General features: G+C 35.9%; 2 protein-coding genes and 1 long non-coding RNA gene across 3 annotated transcripts; 2 read left to right on the plus strand and 1 right to left on the minus strand.

Moving 5' to 3' along the window:
- The first annotated feature begins 5,864 nt into the window (after positions 1 to 5,864).
- LOC109219281 (DNA topoisomerase 6 subunit A) lies at positions 5,865 to 7,391 on the plus strand. Its single transcript, XM_019383718.1, has one exon. It carries the CDS (start codon positions 5,949 to 5,951, stop codon positions 7,209 to 7,211), a length of 1,263 nt encoding a protein of 420 aa, XP_019239263.1. The 5' UTR covers positions 5,865 to 5,948; the 3' UTR covers positions 7,212 to 7,391.
- A 185-nt stretch (positions 7,392 to 7,576) lies between these two features.
- Positions 7,577 to 17,834, minus strand: LOC109219282 (pentatricopeptide repeat-containing protein At5g02830, chloroplastic). Its single transcript, XM_019383719.1, has 12 exons — positions 17,133 to 17,834; positions 16,592 to 16,679; positions 14,457 to 14,661; positions 13,650 to 13,757; positions 12,753 to 12,917; positions 11,495 to 12,085; positions 10,814 to 10,879; positions 10,615 to 10,695; positions 9,931 to 10,028; positions 8,731 to 8,938; positions 8,451 to 8,511; positions 7,577 to 8,148 (listed from the first exon to the last, which is right to left on the minus strand). The coding sequence occupies exons 1-12, from the start codon at positions 17,791 to 17,793 to the stop codon at positions 7,769 to 7,771; spliced, it is 2,712 nt and encodes a 903-aa protein (XP_019239264.1). The 5' UTR covers positions 17,794 to 17,834; the 3' UTR covers positions 7,577 to 7,768.
- Positions 17,835 to 20,454: 2,620 nt separating this feature from the next.
- LOC109219280 lies at positions 20,455 to 23,294 on the plus strand. Its single transcript, XR_002066910.1, has 5 exons — positions 20,455 to 20,619; positions 22,051 to 22,222; positions 22,551 to 22,623; positions 22,740 to 22,812; positions 23,114 to 23,294. It is a non-coding gene; the product is annotated as an uncharacterized LOC109219280 (long non-coding RNA).
- Positions 23,295 to 23,940: the final 646 nt, after the last annotated feature.

The following is a 23,940-nucleotide window of genomic DNA, read 5'->3' on the forward strand; positions in this document are numbered from 1 at the left end:
GTAGAGGAAACGTGGCACCAAGTCAGGGGGAAGTGGCTCCGGTGAGGCTGCTGAAGGTCTTGTTCATTTGAGTGAACAACAAGATAAACCTAGTTCATTTGTTTAAGAAACCATGGCTGACATCTTGAAGAAGGTTGGGGCCAGCTATGATCCAAAGAAGTGCAAGGCTTCTTCTCTAAAAGCTCCAACTGCTTCCAAGCTAGCAAAGAAAAGTAAAGTGTCATCTCCTAAGTCTACTGTCCCTTCAAAGGGAAGAGCAACTAGAAGCAGGGTTAAACAAAGTGAGGAAGAGTTGCAGAAAGCACTGGAAGAAAGCAGGAAGAAAAAGAGGGAAAAAGGAAAGGCAAAAGTTGTGGAGAGTGTTGAGGTTGTAGAAGAAGAAGAAGAAGAGATGGACCTGGTCCATCAAGAAAGAGGAACAACTGAAAAGGTTCCAACACCCAAACCAAAGAGTTCCAAGACTTCGACCAAGAAGTCATCCTCGTACCTGTATCTGCTGAGCCCTCGTTGGCTAAAAGAACTAGATCTGCTGTGAAGGGAAAACAAAAGAAAATTATTGAAGAAGAAGAATGGAGTGGAGAGGAAGAAGAGGAGGAGTCTGAGAAAGAGCAGGATAGATTTGCCATTTTTGGTAGGAGAAAGATCTTGAAAGGCAGGTTGTTGAAAGACCTGGAGGAACCAGGTATGATAAGATTGGTGGATGCCCTAGCGGCACAAGGATGGAAGGACATGGTCCTTCAATTTGATGGTAAACTAGCCAGGAAGGAGCTGATTGAGTTCATGTCCAATGCCACTGTCAAAAATGGGGTTGTCACCAGCATGGTGAAAGGAGTAAAGGTGCAGTTTGATGCACCTAAATTGGGTGAGATTCTAGACATTCCCAGTGTGGGATATGATGATTACACTAGGCAAAGGTGGCCTTGTCTGGATTCTCTTCCTACTGCACTCCAAATCACCAGAAACTTTTGTGATTTTGCAACTGCTGAAGATGTGCCTGAAGCCAGGTTTGTTCAGAAGAGTGAGATGAGGGCTGAGCACAAGGTTCTATTTGAGTTTGTGAATAAATGCTTGCTGCCAAGGCAGGAGAGAAGGCACACTGCCAATTACATGGACTTGGTCCTCATGGAGTGTCTTGTGAGAGGAATACAGATAAACTGGCCTGCTTTTATTGTCAAACTACTGGATAGAGTCATCAATGGCTCCAAAGCTCATGCCACACCATATGGGTTCCTATTGACTACTGTTCTGGAAAGGCTAAATGTGCCTTTGAAGAAGTGGGAAATGGCATCAAGCAAGGAGCACTTTGGTGTCAAGACTCTTATGGCTTGTGACTATCCAGTGAATGCTACCCCAGTTGAACCTGGTTCATCTCTGCAGACTCCTGTGAATAGCAAGGTTAGGGCATTGGTTCAAGAATGTGGAACAAAAGATGCAGAAATTGCTAGGATCCAGGCTCGTATTGCTGAACTGGAAAATGAGAGAAATGGCCTCAAAGCTGAGCTAGCAAAGGAAAAGGAAAAGAGTGAAGGGATGCTTCAGACCATGCTCAACCTTCTCCAATCCCAACCCTCTAGTTCCTCCAAGCCTTAGGTTGTCCAATTCCTATCTTTGAACCAGTCTAACCCCCCCCCCCCCCCCAGTGACCCAGATTCGGGACTTTTCTTTGTTTTTGTTGCTCATGGTTGGATGTTTTTCTTTCTTTTTGTGGTCTGCTCTATAGAAACATTTCCTAATCAATGATAATGCACTTTTTCTCTTGGTCTATGTAGCTTGTGATCTTAATAGTTAAATCTTTGTCTTGTTGATTATTGATTAACTGAATCATGTTTTCACTTGCAGTTGCCCCAGTGGCCATGAGTAATAATTAAAATCTGGGATTCACATTATAGGCAACTTTTCGATGATGCCAAAAGGGGGAAGAGATATTGTGCTTTACTTTTTATTCTGAAATAAAGTGATATTTATAACCTAATTAAACCTGGTCCTTAATGATAAGTTAGATTTCTAAGTTAAAGTGCTGATAATTAAGCTGAGTTCCACAGGTTCTCTGATCAGTAAAAGCACAGAGTTTGTCATCATCAAAAAGGGGGAATTTGTTGGCCCAAGTTCAGATGAAGTTTTGAAGATTGACAAATGAACTCAATCATGGACCAGGTTCATCATGAGAGACACAGTTGTTATCTACTTATACATGTGAGATGCACGTGAAGAAGATAAGTCTCAAGGATCAGCAACAATATCTTCTGAACTGATCGAAAAGGTTGCAAAAGGATAAGGAGATTGAGGCTCCTTATGTGAAGAGAACTAAATCCGGATCAAGAATAAGGGTTGGAGTTTGTATTGTTCTGGGAATCGAATTCGATGAAGGATCAGCAATTGAGTCTAAATCAAACTCTGATTACTAACTCTTTAAATAATTATGATTGTTCTCTTTTACAGGGGTTGCACATATGCAGAAGTTAATCTAAATTGAGAGCAAAAGAGCTAGACAATTTTGCAAGCAATTTATGTGTGATTCAAGTGTGCATTCCTGAAGCTACATGAACCAGATTGAAGAACCAATTCTATTGTGTTTATTCTTATTCTAGTTCAATTGTAGTAGGTGGTTTAAAGTTGTACCTTTCCAGCTTTCATAGAAGCAATTGTATTAGGTACTTTGAGTGTTCAAGTTAGAGTTAACTTGAAAGTGTCGCAGCAGTTGAGGCTGTGTGCCACACTGGGATTAGAGTTTAATCCTTAGGTTTACAAGAGTTTTGTAAATGCTGTTTTTGGCTCAGTGATTTTAGTGGAAGTTTGGGAAAATCCTACTGAGTAGTAGGTCGTGGTTTTTTCACCTTTTGAGCTAGGTGTATTCCACGTAAAAATCTCTGTGTTCTTTAATTCATGCACTCTTAATTCCGCAAACAGTAGTAGTTAGTATACCTAGAAGAACCAGGTTCTTCTAGAACGAAAATTGGGTACCACACAAATCAGCCCCCCCCCCCCCCCCCTTCTTGTGTGGTATTGTCGTTTAGAACATCAATTCCTAACTTATAGATATTAATATTCTTGTGTTTAACTAACTAACCAATAAATTAAAATAATAAATTAACACTAAAGATACTACAGGTTGGAGAAAAGATTAAGGAGGTCTAGAGTTATAATTTCCCCAATTGTCGGAATCCTTCCTGCTATGTCTTCTATAATTTCGCCTAAGTATTCTCTACCGATCATGAGCGCTCTGCGTGTTGTAATTCTCTCCCGAGTAATTACGACAATTTACTAGACATACTCTCCCGAGTTACGCTAGCTGGCTTTAATTACAGCTCACTTTGATCGCACCCAAGGTTTCGTTATCCCTAATCCCACCTTTAAACCCTTGGTTATTGATTCATCACATACGTCGGGAGTGATGTTGTTCAACAACTACCTAAATATGCACCCTCTCCCGAGTAATACATACTAAATAGGCACATCTAATTGAGGGTCCTTCAATCAACCACGAGAATAATATAGTTGAACAAATAGAGAAAATACTACGGCTCAATTATATAAAAACATAACAAGAATTTATCCTACAAAAGGTTCCATCAAAATCCTAGATAACAAATTAGCTATTCATAATAGTATGTAAAACTACAATACTAAAAGTCATAACCAACAATGACAAATAGGAAGAGGAAGGAAAAACTCGTAGAAGAATTCTCCACTTTGCTCCTATTGTGTCTCTTCCTCCTTAGGTCGAATCTGTGTCAAAAATATGTCCAACCCCCAAAAATACCGTTTTTCCATGTATATATACCAAGTAGGGTCGGGAACAAACTATTATACCTTCTCCTACGCGAAAAAGGATAATTTTTTCACGTCTGGACGCCCCGGCCGCGGTAAAACCGCGGCACGACCGCGATATATGGCAGGTATACTGCCTCAGCCCGCTTCAGGTCCGCGGTCGCGCTTTCAACCGTATTTTTCACCCTGTTCCATTTGGAATGTGGAAAAGCGTAAAGCATGAAAGTTGTATCCCTTTGAGTTAGCTTTCCAATCATTTATTGTGGAGCCAAAATGGAGTTCTGAGCTAAAAGTTATGTGCATTTTACTAGACAGTGCGCAATATGCCTACTCGGTTCTTCGTTTTGTTTCTCTATCATCCGCTGATCCCCGAATACGATCCCGGCTTAATTCCTTGGGATTTTACTCAAATTTCAAAGCTCTAAATTACTTGAATTCATTCAATAACATTTATATAGCTCGGAATCACTCCTACAAGGCATAAAACACAACGTTAGTGCAAAACACTAGCGATTAAAGCGCAAACTCAACTAAAGTGCAGTAAATTAGAGTGTAATAATCGACTAAAATACGTAATTATAGCATATCATCATTGTGTTAAGTGTATCACAAGTTAGTTGAATTGAAGTCTTTGTAACTAGTGAGTGACAAAGTGGCTTGTGGTAAGTGTATCACAAGTTAGTTTAGTTGAAGTCTTTGTAACTAGTGAGTGACAAAGTGGCTTGTAATAGTGTGTTTACAAGTTAGTGAAGTTGAAAGCCTACAAGTGTAGGTCGTGATTTTTGTCCCCTAGAGTTGGGATTTTTTCACGTAAAAATTCCGTGTCTCATTTACTTACTGCTTCATTAGTATTCTCAGTGGAAACTCATAGAGGACCAGGTACTCTATAGTTTGGTGGACTCATATAAACTAACAAGAGGTTTTTGAAAGTAAAGTTTGAATGAGATGATGAGGAGGTATTTATAGTTTGCAGATGACGGTTCAAAACCTATAATGGCTGACCAGCAACTGGCGAACATTTAATGCCATCAAGACGTGACTGACAAGACGCTTTGTCAGTTTTATCGTTTCTAGCACGAAGTATCGAGACGAGGATCGAGGGCTCATATAATTTCTCATCGTTTACTCTCCGAAAAACGAGGGGACTATCTGTATATGGTCGAAATCGGGCCCATCTACTGCATGATGAATCGGGACCGAAAACGTGATGGATTGAAGATCGACCCCCGGTTCCATCGAACCAAACTACAAAGTCAAACATACATCTTGAAGATCTTTGAGCCCGTCACTCCGGAACCGACCCCGACTCCGAATAAGCTCGAGGAAACATTATCCGGCCCAATAACGAAAGGCCGAAACATCTACAACCGGTCGGATATCACGGCGAGAATCTCGGCACGTATCAATGAGAGGTCGATTAATTAGCAAATTGTGAGATTTCTTACTTTTTATAGAATTGTACCTAAAGCAGGACTCCCCTACTATATAAAGGGGGTCAGATCTCTTTGTAATACACATTGTAACACGCATCCAAAAGCAATATACTGTTCTTACTAGTTCTTATTATCTTATCATTCTGTTCCGGCATCAGTTAAGGCACTTTTGACTCGAGGGTAACCAACCTTCAAGGTCAAGATTGTGAGACTTGTGTGGTTTGCATTTACTTTTCTATCATTAATTTCAATATTAATCTGATTTCTCAATTTGTATCAAGTTAGATCACGTATCCTTAAAACCGCGTATAAATTCAATTGTTATCCGATTTTGAGGGTAAACAATTTTAACTTTGACACACCCATTAAGAAAATACGAACTTCTAAAAAAAAGATGTATTCACTAAATTAACCTTAATTAATTGTTACCTCGACACATTAGAATATGTAAATAAAGACAATTTTGAAAAAATAAAATTAATTTCTTCTTGATTATGTAAATGAAGACTTATTTTGGACCAAAATAAAAAGGTAAAATGATCACTTATTGTTGACCAGCGGGAGTAATTAATTATCCAACAAAAATAATGTATACATTATAATCCCAACATTACTACTATTTGCATTACGACCCCCGACTTTACCAACATTTTGCATAAGTTGTGTATGAGCGAGACAAATACCTACTTCTTTCCCGCTTCTTTCAATTCCAGATATCCACTAACGCCGCCCTAATCGCTGTCACTAATGGCGGACAAGAAGAAACGCCGGCGAGCAGCTCACGACTCGGACTCCGATTCCGACGCCCTCCCTTTCAAATCCAAGCTAAAACCCGATTCCGTCATCCTCCAAACCCTAAAAACCCTCAAGGTCTCCTCCGCCGCCTCTTCTTCCAAAACCCTAACCCTCGCCGATGTTGGCCTCTCCACCACCTGTCGTGAAGTTACCGACCTCCCAATCGACGAAGTACAATACAATATTGGATCAGTAATGCTTAACCTCGCTCGTTCCATCCTCGCCGGCGAAGGCTTCTCTTTCAACGTCCCTTCCCGTTCTTCGGCTAACCAACTCTACGTTCCTGAGCTCGACCGCATCATTCTCAAAGACAAATCCTCCGTCCGCGCCTTCAGCAATGTGTCTACTGTCCGTAAAACAACTATTACCACTCGAATCCTTCAGCTCATCCACCAGCTTTGCACAAAAAACATCCATGTTACTAAGCGTGATCTGTTTTATACTGATGTTAAGTTGTTTCAAGATCAAACACAATCTGATGCTGTTTTAGATGATGTGTCTTGTATATTAGGGTGTACTAGATCTAGTCTCAATGTGGTTGCGGCTGAAAAAGGAGTGGTTGTTGGTAGGTTAATTTTTAGTGATGATGGTGATATCATTGATTGTACGAAAATGGGAATGGGAGGGAAAGCTATTCCTCCAAATATTGATAGGGTTGGGGATATGCAGAGTGATGCATTGTTCATATTGTTGGTTGAAAAGGATGCAGCTTATATGAGGTTGGCTGAAGATCGGTTTTATAATCGATTTCCTTGTATAATTGTGACTGCAAAGGGACAACCGGATGTGGCAACTAGATTGTTTTTGAGAAAGATGAAAATGGAGCTGAATTTGCCTGTTCTAGCGTTGGTTGATAGTGATCCTTATGGGTTGAAGATTTTGTCGGTGTATGGGTGTGGATCGAAGAATATGTCATATGATAGTGCCAATTTGACTACACCTGATATTAAGTGGTTGGGGATTAGGCCGAGTGATTTGGATAAGTATAAGATACCGGAGCAATGTAGGTTGCCAATGACTGAACAGGATATTAAGACAGGGAAGGATTTGTTGGAGGAGGACTTTGTGAAGAAGAATCCAGCATGGGTTGAGGAGTTAAATTTGATGGTGAAGACTAAGCAAAAGGCTGAGATTCAAGCGTTGAGCTCATTCGGGTTTCAGTATCTATCTGAAGTGTATTTGCCATTGAAGCTGCAAGAGCAGGATTGGCTATGAGGGTTACAGTCTGTAATGGCAGCTCCTGCATACTTATATCTTGTATGGTGAAATTTGTATTACTTGAATTTTATTGTATGGTTTACTTTTTGTTGATATCAAACTTTCATCAAATTAGAGTTCAGCTTTTGTTAACCTGGAACTTGATCTCTTCTTTTCTAAGATTGGTGTTTTCCTTTATTATTGTTTTAGTTCAGAGTTATAGTTATAGACATAGCTTGGTTTGTATCTTTTTAGTGAATGGGATGCTTTTGCTCCTCTAATATATGCAAATATAATGCACCAAGCAAGAGCATTTGGAAGTATAATTGGAATGTTATCAAACAGCTATATATATTATATGACTACAAAAATCCAAATATTAATGAGAGAGGCACCAAGAGCACAACAATCAGAACACATGTTATTTTACAGGTTGAGAGATGTCATTTTTCTTCTGTTCTGTTTACATTTTGACGGTAAAAGGTGAAGTTTTCAGCATGTGGTATTGTCAAGTATACAATGCTATTCAGTAGCTAAAAGAATAAAGATCAAAGAACTCTACAAAAAACAAGAGTTCAGAAACTTTTATACACAATATGTTTCTCATCATTCACTATAGAAGCATCTAATCTTCTTGTTAGCCAGGACTGCAGTGATTCCTTAGGTATCCTCAATTTTTGCAAAACCGCCGGTCGCCTAGTTGGAGAGTGCATATTTGCTCCTAAAATACCTCTTTGTGCATGTTCTTCCATGTTTGAACACTTTTCCAGATTGTTTACCCCATCCTGGTTTCTGTCATTTCCAATTCTTGATGTTGCTGAAATTACATCAAGTCCCAAATCATGTTGCAAAAGTTTGATTACTGCTTCCTTAACAACACTTTCTTGTCTGACAGCACGTATGCCTACTTCTTGGACTCCTAGAAAGATTTGCACGTCATCTTTAATTGAATCTCCTGCAACCATATCCAACCACAATATTGATATTTCTAAATTGAATGTGACACGATGGATCTTGTGCTATATGGACTGCTGACATGACCACAAGTATGCCGAAATGCACCATTTGGCCAATCAAATCATAGTAAAAGGCATATGTTATCAAATGGCATATAGTACTTATCAAAAAAAATCAAAGAGCTTATGGTAGAGTCCTTGGTGTAATTTACTCAGTAAGGATCCAACCCTCTCTAAAGTGAATATTCTGAGACACTGAAGGTAAAAAGGCTAGATCTTTTGAGTTCGTCCATTCTCTCACCTGCAGTGTACTTCTCTCTGATCATTCTCAAAACTGCTAGAACCACAATCCGAGCCTCAACCTGTCAGTATGCAAAATTTTGATGGGATAAATCAAGAGAACATGTTAAACCATGAAAGTCTCCAGAAAGATCAGATGGTTGTATAAGACAGACATCCTCCAGACAAGATAATGATATTTCGATAAAATGATAAGATCACAATGGCAGACCAAGAGGTGCGTTTAATTTGCTTTTTCCAGAAATCTTTTGTGCGAATATCTAGCTGGATATTATATTTACCTTACTAAGCCCACGAAGATTAATAGATACACTATTTGCATTATCCTTCTGCAAGTGTTCCGCAACTTTCTCTAGAATCATACTTTCAGGCTCTAAACTGGATCTATTGCGAGAGCTGAAGTAGCCTGTCCTCTGATTGCCATTTTGGATTACTCCTTCACACCACTGCTCAATTAGTTGCTTGAGATAGTAATCATTGGGTTTATACCTGCAATGTTTCATTTGTTGTAAATGAAGAGCATATTGAGAATATATTAAATTGATTATGTTCCTAGACCAATTCTAACCCAATGGTACAAAATGTTATCCAAAAAAGAAAAAAGAATAGAAAATATAGAAGTGACTCCTAACTAAAACTTGTACACACTCTACATATGCTGTAGAAAATAAATAAACAAATCAGAAAAGCTACTTAATGATATTAATTGGGACCATCATCCTTGTACCCTAAAACTAAATAAAGAACAAACAAGATGTCCCACAAGGAAACGGTGTCTCAACCTTCTCCACTACACCTCCACCTCCCAAGCATGGCTTTCACATACCTCCCACTGATTCGTGTCCCGTTTATCTCAAGACCCCCTTGAATTTGATCTTGCATTTTCACATTCAACACTCTCGAGCTCATCGATACAAAATCCAAAATGGAAATTGAACTAAATTCCAAGGTCAACAGCCCCACATGCACCCAGCTCCTTGACAATGCTACTTCAAGTCAATTTGAGGAGAAAAGTATAACCACAGATGACCTCACCATCAAGGATAACTTTTGGGAACGATGTTGCACTTAGTTTTTAGGGAATCAAAGGATTTCCTATCTGTTAAGGATTCCATGTGGTTCAATAAACCAAATTGGATTTCCATCGCAAGGTCACAGGAGTGAGTCTGCACTAGCAAATGGCTTTTGAAGCTGATCATTACTGCTTCAAGATGGCCAGCTTTTCTTTCTTTTCCTTTTTTCCTCGATTCTTAAACTTTCCGCTGTCTTAGTGTCTGTTCTATTTATTTTGTTTGGAGCAGGCTATGTTGCCCATTTATCCCATCACAAAGGGAAAGAAGAGCGCGGTAAATTTTTAAAAGAAAACCATAAGCAGGGATCAACAGCAAACACCCATCCTGGAATGGAATATCTAAGTTTACAATGAGACATTAGTGTATAAGAAAAGGGACATTAAGCCTAAAAGATTTCGAGTTACATACCCTGCTTTCCGCATGTCCTGATATATAGCCAAGCATTGTTGTACTTCCTGCAGAGATCCATATCTACTACGAGCTCTAAGAAGTGTATTATATGTGACCTACAAAGTGTTATAGAGGTTATAAAGCTGTATATGAATTTGTCGATGTCACATGACAGCACCCAGGTATCAAATTAACCTTATTCATTTAAAATGTTATTTCAAGCGTTCTAAAAAGCGCAAAAAAGTAGTAACAAAATTGAGGCTTAAAGCAAAAAGAGAGAAGTGTAGCGCACTCTTCTTTGAAGTGAAGTGCACAAGTTACAAGAAATTAAAAACTATCAAACATCCATGAATTTAGTACAATAAAAAATAAATTGCAACAACAATAACTCACTTCAACATCTAATATACAATAAGGCTGATATTAATTCAACTCTACAAAAGTGAGATTCAAAAAAGCGCAGGACTCTCGTTGAAATCACTTTTTGCGTCATAGTTTGAAACACTAAAGGGCATGACTCTGCCCATTAAGCAACAACAATTTGCTTCGTATTGCTTCATCACTTCAAGGCAACAAAATGATGGCTTTTAATAACATTGGTTATTTTGAAACAAAAGGTGTGAATACAAATAAAATTCAAGTAATTTCAGGTGGAAATTAAATCAATGCCGTTTTAAGTGCGACCTAGACGAATCAACTCACCATATTTGGTTTTATCTGATATCTTTTCATTGCTGCAAATAACGAAAATGCACTCTTGAAATCTTTAGTTTCCACGCAAACCTGTTAAGTGAAGAGGAATATACAATTTGTGAGTCTATAATATCAACCATATTTATATAACCATCATATAAACTGTTCATGAAGTAACGTGCCATTAAGGGAGAAGAAAGCTCAGAACCTTGATAATGGTTGTATACGTCACCACATCAGGTTGAATACCAGCCTCTCGCATGGATCTCAATATCTGCATTTGCATGAAACAGGTGTAATTCATATTGCTGTAAACAAAAAATTCCTATATATAAAAAAATTGCATTTTTATTCCTTACCTAGTTTTTATAGAGTTGTGTTTTTTGTAGAATTCTTTACGTTGTGCACACAACTCTAACTTTAACATTTACATTAAAAAGTTGGAACCTCATACTAAAGGTGTTACACTTTTGGACGAAACAAGTCATGTGCTTTGCACATGATCCATTTTTTAGCCCTTTTTCAAAGCCGAATTTCACTTGCACATCTATTCATTTGTAAATGAAGTCACCAATTGTAATCAAACCTCTAATTTGCCTACAATCCTCTTAATATAGTATTACAAGTTAGTATTTATTTTATAGATATTTACAATAACATTTATATAGTTTTTTGTGCCTTTCTAATGTAATGTGAACAGAAACACCCCCATAAGAAGTAAGATCACCGGAAATAACACTACGGCATGCTAACTGAGGGAAGTGAACTCCAACAGTTGCACATGGTGATGGATTAGATTGGTGCAGGGCATCATTTGAACAAAACGACCAGCTAAATATGATGTAACTTCCATGTCCCTGTTACTATTAGATGAAATAGACTACAGTACCTGCAGAGCACCCTCCACATTTCCTGAGCCTCCACATACGTCAATCAAAATAGACCAGCTTATATGGTTAGGAGAAAGACCTACTTTCTTCATCTCTTCCATCAAAGCTTTCGCTCGGTAGTAATCACTCCCGCATGCCTTCATCAAAATATTATAGGTCGAAGTAGTAGGTCTAAATGGAATCCTCGTAGAGAAATGTCCATGAGGTGAAGCAGAAGAGCAGTTGGGTATACTACCAGAAACCATAAGTGTGGGGGAGAGATCAATAATATTGTCTGTCTTGCTGCCTAAATCTTCACAATTATCCTTCTGCAGTGCATGTTCCTTCCAGGACCTGAATAGCCGAAAGGCCCTATCATATTGGCAGGCCTCAACACATGCATGAAGAAGAATGTTGTAACATTGTGAATTAGGTTCACAACCAGCCTGAAGCATCTCTTCAAATAACTGAATGGCTTGGTCTACCAGGCCTGCATTGGCACAGGCACTGATCAATGAGGACCAAGTAACAATATTGGGAGTGACACCAGCTGATAGCATATCTCTTTTTATTTTAAGTGCCATCTGCCACATTTTTGCATCTGCAAATACCTATGATATCAAAATAGAGAATGTGAATTTTTTTTTCCTGATAAGTCAAGTATAATTTATAAACACCACGTCGTGTCAAAAAAGTATCTACGAGATGTGTGTGTGGCTCTGCCTGAGTCATACATTGTCTTCCACCAAGTTTGACCAACTATCCATACAACATGATATTTTCTCGCTACACTAAAAATCCGACTGAACTAAAAAAAATCTTAATGCTTTTTACATCATTCTCACTATATGTAGAAATATAGAGGATGTGAATATGTAATCAAGAAAGTATCACACAGCAGCTTTACCCGGATGTGGAAAAACGATTCGGGGATAGTGAAACCAGTAAATGTGTTATCTAATCTATGGATCCATGTTCAAAAGAATTCCTCTCCTTTTTTCCTTATTATTTAATATAGCCACTTACCTCTAGTAGAACATAGTAAAATGAGATATTCAGTCAGAGAAGCACTTCAACTATCTCAAGTTTTATACTGCAGAAAGAATAAGGTGAGACTTCACAGCGTTTTGTTCGTAGTTATGGGCGATATCCTCAGACCCTACACTGTTCTTTTTTTTTTTTTTTTATTAGTTATGGGCGATATCAAGCAATGGATTCCATCCACAAGGTTTTAGACATTCAACATGGTTCTTGCTAAATTAGGAGGCCCAGTTATACCTTAATCAAAGTGCTGTATGTGAAGACATCCAATTTCAATGTTCCTGCGATTTCTAAATGCTTTAGCTCCCCATATATTTCTTTCGCCAGATCAACTCTTGTAGCAAGACAGCATGACTTCAGAAGGATATTGTAAGATGTCAAATCAGCTGGAACACCTAGTTTCTGAATGACAAGAAATGAAATGAATAAAAATGCTCCTCCTTGGTATTTTCAGCTAACAAGAACACAATTATGGATAAATTGTGATAAAGAAACAAGATCCAATGCCCAACTACAAAAATCACAAAAAGAGAGCAAAATAGGAAGAAGAAAAAAATTGAAACATTACATTTTAGAATTCTTTAATACTAGCCAAACGTCCCTCATCAGATGCATTTAAGAAACAAATTGAAGATTAAAACAAAATTCGCCCTGTGCCACTAGAAAACTAAATTTATATCATACACAGAATTTATTTGGGATAAAAAGGGAAAGGATTTGGAGGAATAAAAGGTGTATTCCCCTTATTAGGTCGGGAAGTAAGAGAGTGCTATACAGCAGTCCATCTCAGCTTCTCAAACCTCTGGAACTTAATGGAAAGGAGAAGTAAGACAGACTTCCTAACTTGGCTGTGTGAACAACTACAGGTAAACAGTGAAAACTTCACCTAATTTTTTGATCAAATTAAAATTAAAATCATAGGTTTTATTCATACAGCAATAAGACTGTGCTGGAGATCTATGCAGTGAAAATTTCACCTAATGGAACTAAATTACTTGTAAAGAGCATCTATCCCTTTATTACTGGACACTGCACCTCCTTTTACATGTGAGTTTTTCTGCATCGAGTTAAACTTGTTGATGTTGTGTATGTGTGCTTTGTGGTGCGGAACAAAGAGAGTAAGAAAAGTCTTACTTGCATTTGCTTGTATATATCCAAGGTGTAACTCAAGTCACAGGCATTTACATTCATGAGGCTATTGAAGACATAAATGTTTGGTGTAAACTTGCCAGCAATTAACCCCTGCACTGAAATTTAATGTTATAGACGCATGAATCAACCAAGAATAAAGCTGAACTACAACCAAAAATAAAAGTAAAAGATCATCCTACTTGTTCCTTTATAAGTTTGTTACATAATGAGCTCTACCTATTCTGTAAAAATGTCAAACAGGAGAGATGCTTGTTTATTTGATTATGTGTTTGATAATCCAGTGTATGGGCAGGCCAAATTATTTTATGGGCTGCGCAGGGAGAAATAAATTGATCCCAGGTAGCAGTGAGACTCGAACTTGAAAGTTGAGAACTCTATCAAGTTCGACTCCATCCCTCCCCCCCCTAATTACAAGCTCTAACTTTAATAAAAGCTTAACTTATTAGAGAAGGGTGAATTAGTTAGTTAGTTATTCAACAAATTATTTTTTTTTTAAAATAAGGAATTAGAATGAAGTCAAGGATATTCTATTTTCTTTTGCTGTGGCTGATGCACCATTCCCATGCCTCCAGACAAATATATTATTTTCCAAATCGCTTCATTACTCATAACAAGAAACTGATTCCGCAAATAAGTATTTATCAACAAAATCTTAAGGAACCGACAAGGTTTTCTTTCTCATAGAATTGGATTGATTGCCAGCATCAAGTCTTGGATCACCATAACAGGAAATCTGATTTATTTACTAGATGCACAAGTCTATCTAAGATTCAAAATGGTATACGATACCTCATATATGGACCTGGACTTCAAGTAGTCACCACAAAGACCACAAACATCTATTATTGTGCGGTAGATATACAAATTCGGTGTGTCCTGGTTCTGCTTGGATGCTTCAAAGACAGTTAGGGCAGACGCCAAATCGCCTTTCTTCCCAAATTCAAGAATTACAGTACAGAACATAATGTCCACATGTGGAAAAATATGTGCATACCTGCAGCGAGTCATGATTGAACTTACACAATAAAGACATGGCAGGTAATCATGGTTTACTCTTTGATAGTACTATGTTTAAAGCATTTCTCAATCCATATAAAACCAAGAGAAGTGAATTTCCAAGCCAAGCACAAAAGAAAAGAACAATTAATTGGATAATGAATGCAGGAAACTGACAAGTATCTGGAGCAAACAAAGTTCAAGACCAGGCAGATAAAGTGAACCAACCAACTAAACATGAAATATCCGGAGCTTCTATTTAAGTGAACTAACAGCCCTGGTAATAAATATCATTCATTTTGTGCAGGTATGTCATATCTCTGCTTTTCAGTGCCTCAATTTAATCACAAGCAATGAAGCGTAGATGAAAAAAGTTTCTAAACCATTCCTTGATCATAAAAGAAAAAAGAGTTTCTAACCCATTCCAAGAAATACTAAGAAGGCAGGCCTAAAGTATGGCTAACTATCACTGTGCCATTGACAAGTTACTTATGTTCAAATGAAGAGACTTTAGCCACCCAAAGGAAAGAATGTACAGAACAGAAAAAGTCATTAGTCTAACTACCTTTCTTGGAACACGTCTCAAAGATGGTACATGAGACGAATATTTTTTTTTTTGACATAGGTAGTATATGAGATGAATATCACTTATGCCTCATCCAAATAGGGCTGCTATATGAATCCTTTGTATCCATACTGTTATATTCAGGTCAATTTCATTCTTTTGATAAGTTCATTCAGGCCATTTTCTTTTACAACACTAAAAAGTTGTCATATAAGGCAAATTAGGAGTTCTCCAAAACTAGAAATTCTATCAAACGCCTACTTATCCCAACTAGTTGTTGTCGCCAGAAGAGATGAGCTTGAGAACAAACAAGCACCATCAAAATAATGCCAAGAAAGGGAGAGAATGGTAGATAAAGGTCCTAAATCTTGTCCTATTATGTTCCTTATTTACATTTCGGGAAGAAAAAAAAGTCTCAAACCCACAGTTTGGAGCATATCTACTACAGATATCCAAGTACCAAATTGCATTTTGGTCTTAAAACCATAATCTTTACATGCATTCAACTTTAAAGTTTTAGAACTGGTCGTGTTGGGGTCCACTTGTGTGCACCTTGACTTACTTCCTACCAGTATAGCTACCGGATAACTTTGCCCACCTACACTAAGAGATGGGAAGAAATCACGCTGTGTTTTTTCTTTCGGCTGGGATTTGAACCCAGCCTCCCAGGGCCTTTCCCACTTCATTGACCACTAGGCCATACCTTGGAGTGCACATTAGTCTATGAGTTCTAATTTCCATTAACATATGAACTACGAAGTTATCTTTATATGTACCACCTATTAGTCAAACATATTCTAGATGATTGATTACTCAATATGACCACAAATGTATAGATTCTTCTCAGAAAAAAATAGTGGGAAAACTAACAAATCTCTGCTATCAAGAATCAGATTCAAAACAATATTTCAGATAAATAAAATAAAGAAAACAGCCTTAGTGTCACCATTACAAGACATATTCGAAGAACTGCACTATTTGAGAGAACAAAATTGAGAATTTGAACAAAAACCCAACTCTAAGAGGTCTATGTGAAGATTGGAAAACCGAAGCTAACTAAGCGCATCACTGATAGAGAGTCTAAACACAATAAAAATATAGTTATTCCACCTAGATAATAGGAAAATGCATATGTTACATGCTTAGGCACATGGAGTTTGTCAAAATTTAAATATAAGAGGTGCTGCACCATAGAAAAGGACAAAGGAAAGCGCTTAATGAATAGTTACTTGTTTCATATTCATAAAAAACAACTGTTTTATTATTTATGATAAACAACCATTTTATTTTTATGCAGTCATCTCAAATGGAGCATTACGTATCAAGAACATTTCAAATTAATGCCAAATTGGAAAAGTAATACCTTATGGCTGTATTTGGCTTTCTTTGGCTGATACAAAGTCTTATAATCTCAGACGGCTTCACTAAATCCTTAATTGGCATACCACACCCTGAAGCAATAGCATATAATAAAATATAACAAAATGCCAATGTATTTATAATAATCTTCACTGCCTATTTGGAAAAAGATTTTTTGGCCGTATGCAATTTAAAAAATCTATAAACTTTAAACATTTTGCACCTTTTTAGATATATTAGATATACCAAACAAATGTTGGAATTTGAGATACAAACTCAAACACTGGTCATTTAAGCCCTTAATTAATTTAGATAAAAAAATACAGTGTAAATTATATACAGCATCAGTGTAAGGAATTTTTACAACATCATGTCACCTTTACTTTTCTTAATTTCAAGAATACAAATCTCATACTTAAGGAAGCTTTACCAGTAGATATAACTTAACCTCTAGCAAATAACACTTGAAAACACATCTGAAATCATGTATGTATACCTTAACAGTAATTGGAGCGCAATGTAAGAGCATAACACAAATATTATACCTTTAAGTGTTTCCATCAAGCTCACAACTTCCTCGATGTCACCACATTCCATAGTCCGCTTACACTCTCGAGAAAGAGAATTAATAGCAGCTCCATCGAGCAGCTTCAACGGCTCAATCCCTAGCTTATGCGCCCCCGTCAAAAGCTCGACAACGCTCCTTAGCTTCCCTTCCTCAAGCAAACGAACAATTCCATCAGAAACAATCTTCGCATTCAACAAAGCCGCAAATTCCGCCGCATTTACTCCCGAAACCACAACACTCTCCGCGATCATCAACGAATCATTGAACCTCCCATCCTGTGCTAGCTTCGACGCCAATTCGGCATAATATTTGAGACTGTGACGGCTTTGTGAAGAAGAGTCCCATCGCGGTGTAGATAGAAGTGGAGACTGAGAAGTGAGCTGAGACGGTGAATGAATGGGCTTTTGTTTGGGCTTGAGTTTGGGCTTTGGCTTAGCGGTGGCGCTGCGGTGGTGATGTGGCGGAGTAGGGGAGGAATTGGGCGGGAGAGTAATGGAAGAAGATGGAAGAATCACCAGCGCTTCTCTCATTCCTAGCCAACCGTTTTTCTGTTGGATGTGAAGTGCATTTTTAAAAAGATTTTTGGTGTTGCGCTGTAATTTTTGGTGATTGAATTTGAAAGGCGGAGGTGTTTGCATATGTTGTGTACTTAAGCCGCTGTTTGGTAAGGAAAGGATAGTAATAAAAATGAAAGAGGAATGTGGAGAAATTTTTTTCCCCTTACTATTACCCTATATTATTTTTATCCTATGTTTGGAAATTGAAAACAAGAAAATTGACTTTTTTGCAAGTTGAAACAAAAAAAAAGTATGAATAGAATAAAGAGAAAATTGTAGATCCATTATAAAATAAAAGTAACGTAGCAAAATCTATCTATTAATAGAAGGAGAGGCAGAAGCACCCTTTTTTGACAAGTGGCATCATGAATATAAAACATTTGGCACTTTAGGACATAGTTCCAAAAAAATAGGAACTAATACATTATTTGGGGGAAATAATCTTTTACAGAATACTTTTGTTAATTAAAAGTTTCAGTTATTTTTCGTTTAAGGAATCATAACGTCAAAAGCATCCTATTAGACCTCATCTTTTACAAACTAACATCTGAAGCATCCTATTACACCTCTATTTGGGGAAAAATCTCATACAAAATTCAATATTTTACTAAATATTTCAGGTAAGTTTTTTTTCAAAATAAGTAACTGTATCTACATGTGAACGTGGATACACATATTTTTTAATTCATTGTTATTTTAAAAATTTTCAGATTTATATCCCACTCTAAATTTTAGAATTTATTTAAACCAGCGCTATCTAAACCTACGCACGATCGGTAACCATCGAGAACTGCTCAAAACTGACGATGCCAATTTATGTTTCTTCCACCGATACTCTATACTTAAACGAAAGGCGGACATATATCAACAATTCAATAGAAGATAGGGATTTTTGGCTACTCACATTGATTTCATCAAGGATATAACAATTTCAGACACTACTTTCTCGATTGAATTGGTTCTACAAGATGAAAAGGTATTTAAAAAAAATTCTTACTAATTCGTTTTGCTTCTCTATTTTTTAAGTTGCAAACTGGATAGATTGCTCTGTTCTTCATATATTTTTTAACACTACTTTCTTGATTCAATTTGTTCTACAAACAGTCAAAAAAAATATTCAAATCACTTTTTTTCTTAGTAATTCGTTTTGCCTCTCTATATTTTTAAGTTGAAAATCTGGATTTGTTGTTCTGTTCTTCATACATTTTTTTAACACTACTTTCTCGATTGAATTGGTTCTACAAGATTAAAAGGTATTACAAATCACTTATTTTATCTTACTAATTCGTTTCTACTTCTATGTTAATTATGTTGCGAATTTGGATTTGTTGTTTTGTTCTTCATACATTTTTTAACAATACTTTTTCGATTGAATTGGTTCTACGAGATGAACAGGTACTTAAATTCACTTTGATCACCTTGATTCAATTTGTTCTACAAACAGTTAAAAAAAATGTTCAAATCACTTTTTGTCTTAGTAATTCGTTTTGCTTCTCTATTTTTTTAAGTTGAAAATCTGGATTTATTGTTCTATTCTTCATACATTTTTTTAACATTACTTTCTCGATTTAATTGGTTCTACAAGATTAAAAGGTATTACAAATCACTTATTTTATCTTACTAATTCGTTCTGCTTCTATGTTAATTATGTTGTGAATTTGGATTTGTTGTTCTGTTCTTCATACTTTTTTTAACAATACTTTTTCGAATTGAATTGGTTCTACGAGATGAACAGGTACTTAAATTCACTTTTTTTGTATTACTAATTTGTTTTGCTTCTCTGCTTTTTAAGTTGCAAATATGGATTAGCTATGTTCTTCTTTGAAGGACTATCGGACAACTGGAAAGGGATTAAAAATTTTGGTTTATGATGATGTGGACAATAACTACTGAAGCTTTAAATGTAGTATTTAAAGAAGTTTTTTTAAATTTAATCCGACAATTGTTGAGGAGGTACGTTTCTTCATTTTACTTTTAAACTATTTAATTACTATGATTTTCTTTTTGATGATATTGTCTTTTGTATGCATTGTTTTATTTCTTTGTGCGTCCTAACCAAAAAATTCATATCTCTTTGCAGATACGGCAAAACCACGCTCCACTTATGCCGTTAGAAAGAAGACTTCTGAAACTACAATATATACAAAAATCAGGTCCAAATTCTTTGTACGTTTATACATATATTCTTTTTAACTCAGTTATGAATCTCTGCAATTCTGGTTTTTACAGCTTTGCACGCTCTGACTAAAAAAATTATATCTCTCCAATGGCATGTTAAAATTGCAATCCGCTTATGCTGTTGGAAAGAGGACTTCTAGAACTACAGTATATTTAAAAAATTAGATGTAAATTCTATGTAGATTGATACAATATACTTTTAAATTCGGTTATGAATTTCTGGTATTCTACTTTTCACAGTTACACTTGGAAATAATACTCTTTGTATTCATGTTGAAACCACTTTCTGCTTGTGCCATTGGAAAAAGAACTTCTGAAACTACAATATATACAAATATCAGGTTTAGAATCTTTGTATATTTATACAAATGTTATTTTAAACTCAATGCTAAATTTCTGTCATTTATGGTTCTATTTCTTTTCCTCTTATGAGTAGTTAAGAAACATTTGTAGTTGGTCACTCTATGACCCGTTGAATTTACTGTTCATGATTCAGCATTTCCATAAATAAATACATCTTATTTTGAATTTACTACTTTTGGTGCTAGGATTGATGAACCAACTGGGAAAAGAGTTACTGAGGCGATTTCTGACACATTTGTAGGGCCAGTTCCCACCGTTCCATTGGATAATTCATCCTTATTGACTGCACACCATCATGGAATAGTTGTCTCATTTTCTTTTCATCCATCCTTAGAGCCTTTGCCAATTGACAGAGGATGATCATTGGTAGGCTCTTGATTTCATTGCAGTATGCTTCCATGATATCCGCATTTTTAAATTATCAATCATGATCACCTTGAAACTATACAATCATCAAACCACATGTATCATCTAAAAGTAGTAACACAATATTTGTATTTCACGTGACAGAAAGATGAGTACCGAGATTATTAGCAGATTGTGTTAGAATCATCTCTTATATCTAACCATTACTATATAAACAGAATATGCATAAAATTAAATAAGAACAGAATAGAATAGGACATAACCATTTGGCAAAAAAAACTTCTAAGTACTGAAAACTTCTAATCTTAATACACTATTTTTCAGATGATGTGTTTTTTGAAAGTGTTGACAAATGGGACTCTTTATATATTTTTTTTAAAATACAAATATGTTTATTTTTTTGCATCTTCACTTCAACGATGTAACTCCAGTAAACATATGCTTTATTATACATCAGATATAGGTGAAATAAGACATGGATGTGTTATGCTGCAACAGTTTACTGGTATTGCACTGTACACACGACTGCACTTCTATTCCTATCGTGTTTTCTGTTATTCAAACGCTCCATTTTAATCTTCCTTTTTTTTCTATCTGTTATTTCTATTCCTATCATATTTTGTGAATCATTTAAAATTTTAGGCCTTTATTTTGGAATTATTTATCGGAATAGTGGAGAAAACAAGATCTTCTTATGAAGTGCTCATAATTTGAATTCTACCAAATTATGCTTTCAACGGTGTCTTAACTCACCAAATGAAGCTTATAACTTCTCTCATGTTCATGTCTGTGGTTATCAAGTTTAAATTACTCGGTCTTTTACCAAGTTATGTAAACTTATATTCATTGTTCAGGGATAGGTTCATCTAGCTTGGTTGGAGCTTCCTGCTGCACTTTCTTTCTATATTTTCATTGCATTTGAATGTGTAATATTACCTTAATTCATAATTAGATATTTATTACATATGTAGGAACAAAGTCTTTCAAATATGATTTTGTTACACCAAAATACTTATTTATATTTTCATCTTGCCAATTGATGTTACATGTTTAATTAGCATTATCAAATTTAACTTATTGCATTTAATTTTTGTGTACAAGTAGGAGTACCAATTCTGGATTCATAATTAGTTGACAAAGATAAACGAGAAAGCTATGGGTGCTACAGTTCTATCCTAAAGAGCAATATTTCAATTAATGTTTCTATTTCTTTTCCCCTTATGAGTAGTTTAAGAAACTACTGCAATTGATCGCTCTATGACATATTGAATTCACTGGTGATGATTCTTCACTTTCATAAGTAATTACATCTTCTTATTATACCCTCTCCCTTTTTTCCCTAAAGAGTGAACCTATTTTATTAATCGTTATTCTTAGGAAGTTAAAATTTTATTTCTTACCATTTCAGTTGGCTGATGTTTGGTTATGCAGGGTGATACTTTATGCTGGTTGGGGCATATCATTTTGAAGACCAAAAGGAATCCAAAGAACTTTAGGAAAACATCTCAACTCTATGTTCATATATCTAATGAATTTTACAGGATGTTTAGAGTTCTTAATTTGGCTATGATGTTTCTTTTTTCAAAGGGCACAGAGAAGATAGGTACACACTATTCTATGTTCTTTGCAATTTCTTTCCCTTCAGTCCTTTTTTTTAAAAATCAATTCACTCTACAAACTCATGAATGATGAACTTTCATGGAAATAATATGTCCTGCATATACAAATAGTATGTCCTTGCAGACACGTAGAAACCACGATCCATTTCTGCCATTGGAAAGATGATTTCTAGAACAAAATATATACGAAAAAATTGTACAGATTATTTGAAGATTTATGCATATATGCTTTTGAATTTAGTTCTGAATTTATGCTATTCTAATTTTTACGGTTTTGCGCTTGCTCACTAAAAATATCATATTTCTATACAGATATGTCAAAATTACGATCCGCTTATGCCATTGGAAAGATGACTTCTGCAATTACACTATTTAAAAAATTCAGGTTTAGATTCTTTGTAGATTTATATAGATATTCTTTTAAACTCAACTCCAATTTTTAGTCTTTTTGCTTTTCACAGCTTTGTGTATCCTGACTAAGAAAATTATATCTCACTGCAGGCATGCCAAAACCACAATCCGCTTGTGCTTTTAGAAAGAGGACTTCTGGAACTACAATATATACAAAAATAAGGTCTAGATTCTTTGTAGATTACTACTGCTACGCCTTTTGAATTTAGTTCCGAATTTCCGGTATTCTACTTTTCACACATTTGCGCGTCTTGACTAAAAAACCATATATCTCTGTAGATACGTCTAAACCACAATCCGCTTGTGGTTGGAAATATGACTTCTAGAACTACAATATATAAAAAAATCAAGTGCACATTATTTGAATATCTACAAAGATATTTTTTTAACTTCCTATGAATTTCTTCTATTCTGCTTTTCAAAACTTTGCACGCCCTAACTATAAAAATTATGTTTCTCAATAGGGACGTCAATAACGTGTGCCGTTGGAGAAAGGAATTTTGGAACTACAATATACACAAAATTATGGTCCAGATATTTTATAGGTTTGTCTCCTTTCTTTGGTAATAACTATCTTTCTGCATATGTTGAACATTTTGTGGTTGTTTTGTATTCAATGTGATTCAACTATATTTTATACTTTATCAATATCACGATGGGTTACATATCAAGAATCTTTTAATTAATCCATCCATATTTTTTACCATTGTTGTTGAAACTATCATTTTTATTGGTTGAGTTCAACTCAATAATTGTGATGGTGAATTTTCTATCTTTTTCTTAATTAGCCAAAGTGCCTCATTCAAGTTCACAAGTAGTAAAACCTTAATATATATATTTTTGTTTTGCAAGCTACTCTTAAAAGTGTTCAGATATAATTATTTTATACCATGACTCAGTATGCGTCATGGAGAAAGAGTTTTGGTGCCAATACAAGTGGTTTTTCAATTAAGTACTATAAGTTTCGTGTACCAAATATTTCATAAAACCATCAAACTTGGCTTTCCACAAATTGTTCTCTTTAATGTTGTGATAGGGATTGCGCGCAGGTTGTAACCGGGTCAATGGAAGATTCACTTTTGTGCCTTTAGGAGAAACTTTGTTAATAAGTTCCATCCGCATGTGATTGCCATCAGTAATTTAATGAACTATGGAATATCCCCATATTTTTTAGCTTCTCAATGGCATGGCATCACACGCCAAGTGGGAAAGTCTGAACTTCGGTGTGCCTCATATTCCTAGACTAAATATTGAAGAGCCATGGTAATTTCGTGAAATGCCTTACATTAAT

Source organism: Nicotiana attenuata, unplaced genomic scaffold (genome assembly GCF_001879085.1).
Source record: "Nicotiana attenuata strain UT unplaced genomic scaffold, NIATTr2, whole genome shotgun sequence".
NCBI lineage: Eukaryota > Viridiplantae > Streptophyta > Magnoliopsida > Solanales > Solanaceae > Nicotiana > Nicotiana attenuata.

Bases quoted from the DNA above. Each gene is read 5' to 3' on its own strand.
- LOC109219282 (XM_019383719.1), bottom strand. From the start codon at position 17,793: ATGCAAACACCTCCGCCTTTCAAATTCAATCACCAAAAATTACAGCGC. The intron at 14,662-16,591 runs GTATTACTTTTC...GACTCGCTGCAG, and splicing joins AAGCCAAATACAGCCATAAG to GTATGCACATATTTTTCCAC. The intron at 8,939-9,930 runs GTATGTAACTCG...GAAACATTGCAG, and splicing joins CAGGACATGCGGAAAGCAGG to GTATAAACCCAATGATTACT.
- LOC109219281 (XM_019383718.1), top strand. From the start codon at position 5,949: ATGGCGGACAAGAAGAAACGCCGGCGAGCAGCTCACGACTCGGACTCC.